Raw genomic sequence first — 4,299 nt, 5'->3', positions numbered from 1 at the left:
TGTCTTGATCTTCAGGCGCCACCGGAATTTGGAAAAATCCTGAATATCCATCGAGACAACAATAATGAGTCTTACCAGCTAATCGCTCGAGCATTTGATCGATGAAAGGAAGTGGAAAATGGTCTTTTCGGGTAGCTGCGTTCAACTTCCTGTAATCGATGCAAACCCTCCATCCATTCTGGACTCGGGTAGGAACTACCTCTCCAGACGAATTTTTCACCACTGTCACACCAGTTTTCTTGGGCACGACATGAACTGGGCTAACCCAATCACTGTCGGAGATCGGGTATATCATTCTAGCATCCAACAATTTCTGGATTTCCTTCTTCACTACCTCCATCATGGGTGGATTAAGGCGCCTCTGAGCATCTCTTTTTGGTTTCGTGTTATCTTCAATGGAAATTCTGTGCATACATGTGGATGGACTTAGCCCTTTTATGTCGGATATTGTCCAACCAATAGCCTCCTTATAATCCCTCAGAACTTGAACTAGACTTTCCTCCTCGTCTTTGGTTAGTTTGTTTGACACTATCACCGGTAAAGTGTCTTTCTCTCCCAAAAAGACGTACTTGAGATGGTCTGGTAATGCTTTAAGCTCCAAGGTTGGTGGCTGCAAAATCGAAGGCAACATTTTAGTTTGGGAAGGTAATAGTTCAAATTGGTTACCTCGATTCGTCGACGATGGTTGAGTCTCTAAGTGTTTGACAATTTCTCGCAACGGATCTTTTATAATTGATAATTCGTCGAGGTGTCTTAAAACATCCATGTCAATGCTTCTGTAAAGGATAGTTTCTAACTCATCAAAATCATGATATTCAGAATAAGTTTGAGTTAAACAATCTATAATATCAATGCTAGAGATATTTGATAGTGAGTTAGGATGCCCTATCGCTTCGTAGACATTGAATTTCACGATTTCGCCGTCAAACTCCATTGTCAGTGTTCCGCTCCGAACGTCAATTTTTGCACTTGCGATTTGCCAAACGACCTTCCAAGCAAAATGTCAGATGAATTAGTTGAGTTATCGTCCTCCATATTAATAATGTAGAAATCTGCAGGGAAAACTAATTCGTTAACTTTAACAAGGACGTCTTCAAGTAACCCTTCGGGATAGACGACTGACCTGTCCGCCAACTGGATTATCACTCTTGTCTTTTTCAGAGGACCCGCGTTAATCAACTTATATATAGGATAAGGCATAACATTAATGGAAGCCCCTAAATCACACATGGCTTTCTTAATGCCTACATTACCTATCTCACAGGAAATAGCGAACATACCTTGGTCCTTGTATTTGGGCGGAACTTTCTTTTGCAGTACTGCGGAGACATTTTCTCCTACATTTACTCTTTCGTTACCTAGTAACCTCCTCTTGCTAGTACACAATTCCTTGAGAAATTTTGCATAGCGAGGGATTTGTTTGATAGCGTCGAGCAAAGGGATATTCACCTCAACCTTCCTGAACGTTTCGAGGATTTCTTTTTCCTCCTTTTCTTTCTTATCCTTCGCAAGTCTTCCTGGAAAAGGAGGTGGAATCACAACTGGTTTCTAAATTTCTGATTCCGGTCTGGCTTTTGGATCAGAGATTTGCTTGTCCCATTCGTTGTCTTGCCCATAACTTTTGTCGGGAACTGGTTCCAGAATTTTTCCGCTACGAAGAGTTATTGTACTCGCATTCTGTCGAGGATTCGGCTCCATCTGGGAAGGTAATTTACCTTGAGACTCCAAACGGTTAACTGCCATCGAGAGTTTACTAACTTGATTAGTTAACTCTTGTATTGATGCGTCTGTCCTTTGTTGGTATTTCGCAGCATCGACGGCAAGTCTCTCCATAATAGCTTCTAGAGATGTGCTCGGCTTGGGTGGCAGTTGCGATGGTTGCAAAGGTCTCGGTTGGTATGCCGGATTATATCGGGGATTAGCTCCGTAATTCAAGTTGGGATGATCCTTCCACCCGGGATTGTACGTGTTGGAGAAAGGATCATAGTGTCTTTGTGGAGGTCCTGGAAAACCTCCGACAGCGTCAACATGTGCCGTTGAATTTTCGTTAAGGATTGGGCACAAATCCGTCGGATGTTCAGATGTAGTACAAATCCCACACAGTTGGGTCTGATTCTTCTTTTCTGTAAGCATAGATTGGACAATATTAGTGAGCTTATCCAATTTATCTTCCAAGGATGAAATGTTTACCCCATTAACCCGTCTTGTGGGTTCTAAATTCGGTCGATACTATTGAGAATTTGCCGCCATGGTGGATATCAGTTCTCTTACCCTTTGAGGAGTCATATTGACAAGCGCCCCTCCACTAGCAGCGTCAATCATCTCCATTTCCATAGGGAGCAAACCCTTGTAGAAATATTGAAGAAGTGATTGCTCGGTCAAACCGTGTTGAGGACAACTTGCACACAGTTTCTTGTATCACTCCCAATAGTCATAGAGCGATTCACTTTCCATTTGGCGAATTCCCACTATGTCTCTCCTAAGTTCAGCTGCTCGCGATGCTGGGAAAAACCTGTCAAGAAAAACACGAGATAAGTCATCCTATGTTGTAATTGAACCGGGGGGTAAGTAAAATAACCATTCTCTTGCTGTATCAACTAAAAAAAAAGGAAAGGCCCGAAGTTTAATTTCATCTTCGGTTACTCCCTGTGGTTTCATGCTTGAGCAGACCATGTGGAATTCTCTCAAGTGGGTATGTGGATTTTCGTTCTTCAAGCCTCGAAAAGTGGGCAAAAGGTGAATCAGGCCTGACTTCAACTCGAACGGGGTTTCTCCGGCTGGATAGTTGATGCATAACGGTGTTTGTTCGTTGGGAGCAGCAGCTAGTTGATGAATGGTTCGGTTTGCCATCCTTTCTGGTTCACCGAGGTTGTCTTCTACTTCTTTTGTTGAAGGAGGTGGTTCGGTCTCAGGATCAACCACTTCGACTTGTTTTCCACGTTCAATTGCTGCTACACGCTTAAGAACTTCCGTCTCTTTACGTCGTGCTCGTGCTGATTTTTCGATCTCTGGGTCGTATTCGAGATCTCTGGATGAAGATATGGTCATGAAGATAATTTAAACAATTTGTAAGTGTTGCCAGTCCCTGGCAACAGCGCCAAAACTGATGGGTGTCGAATCCACCAATATAAACCTACGCCTTAAGTTGCAAATTATGCAGTATAGAGAGTAGGGTCGATCCTCGTAGACCGTTTTTCTTGTAAATTGTTGCTCGTTTGACCAGATTTATGTCGGGGCAGCTGTCGTGCCCAAGACGTTTGGGGGGATAAAAATTTGAAAACCTGAAATTAATAGAAAAATAATGTCAAAAGTAAAAGTTGAAAATAGAATAATAATAACTGTGAAATAAATATTAAGAAAAATTAATTAGAATGAGCTCAGCTTTAGGCGCGAATTTTCCTCGTCTTTGAACCGATCCTCGAAATTGGATGAACTCCTCTTTTCCAATAAGCTAGTTATAGCTACCAAGGACGCCTCGGACACCAACTCTTCCTTGTGTAAATTAGTTATGGAACGTCCAATAGCTAATTCTTACCGATCGAACAACCACGAAATGTTCGTGATTTAGAACTCTGGTAGCTTTGCGTTCTAGAAGAGCCTAGCTCGAACCAATGCCCTCAACCGCGTGGGACATTTAAATCCGTTTACTACTTCCCTTGACGGAACCAAACAGCAGCCTCCACTTGGCACGCCAATGTGTTCCTGAAAACCGATTAGAAACGTTCTTTTGAATTCCAATCTGACGTCTAATCACACCAAATCGAACAGCGTCTTTTTGACTTAGTGTTGATCGACTTTATGGTGACAAAATCATACTCTTAATCCGAGAAGTAATAAGTACCGAATTTTAGGAGTTAAATGGCTCGGGTTCAGTAACTCACGGTTTTGACGAGGCTAATTTTACCTAAAAGTGAAAATGGGTTTAGTTGGCTAAGGTTTGGACATGTTGGTATTTGATAAATAAGGTAGAAAGGGTGAAAAGATGGGTGATGTGATTGAGTATGGGGGGTTGGAATATATTAAAGTGAGTGGTTGAAAAGGGAATTTGAAAAATGAATTGCAAATGATTTAAAGTTGGTTGCTGCTAGGAATAAATTGAAGGCAAAGAAGCTAAAGAAACAATGCTACATGAGAAAGGAGAGAATTGAAAGATAAAAGCTAAATATTTTTTTTGATTGATGAATTGATGAACAATACATGCTCTATTTATACTAGAGGATTTACTAATTTAGGAGCCAACTAGTCTAGAAATTCAAGGAAAAAATATTCCATGACAAAAAAATATCCCAAAATAATCTC

At 41.3% G+C, this 4,299-nt stretch overlaps 1 protein-coding gene across 1 annotated transcript; it reads right to left on the bottom strand.

The window, feature by feature from the left end:
• Nucleotides 1-936: 936 nt before the first annotated feature.
• LOC105785001 (uncharacterized) lies at nt 937-2,328 on the bottom strand. Its single transcript, XM_052634850.1, has 3 exons — nt 2,272-2,328; nt 1,620-2,229; nt 937-1,517 (listed from the first exon to the last, which is right to left on the bottom strand). Exons 1-3 carry the CDS (start codon nt 2,326-2,328, stop codon nt 937-939), a joined length of 1,248 nt encoding a protein of 415 aa, XP_052490810.1.
• Between the last annotated feature and the right edge of the window lie 1,971 nt (nt 2,329-4,299).

The sequence above is a fragment of the Gossypium raimondii genome, chromosome 8 (assembly GCF_025698545.1).
Source record: "Gossypium raimondii isolate GPD5lz chromosome 8, ASM2569854v1, whole genome shotgun sequence".
Taxonomy (NCBI): Eukaryota; Viridiplantae; Streptophyta; class Magnoliopsida; order Malvales; family Malvaceae; genus Gossypium; species Gossypium raimondii.
This window is presented reverse-complemented; position numbering and strand designations above follow the sequence as displayed.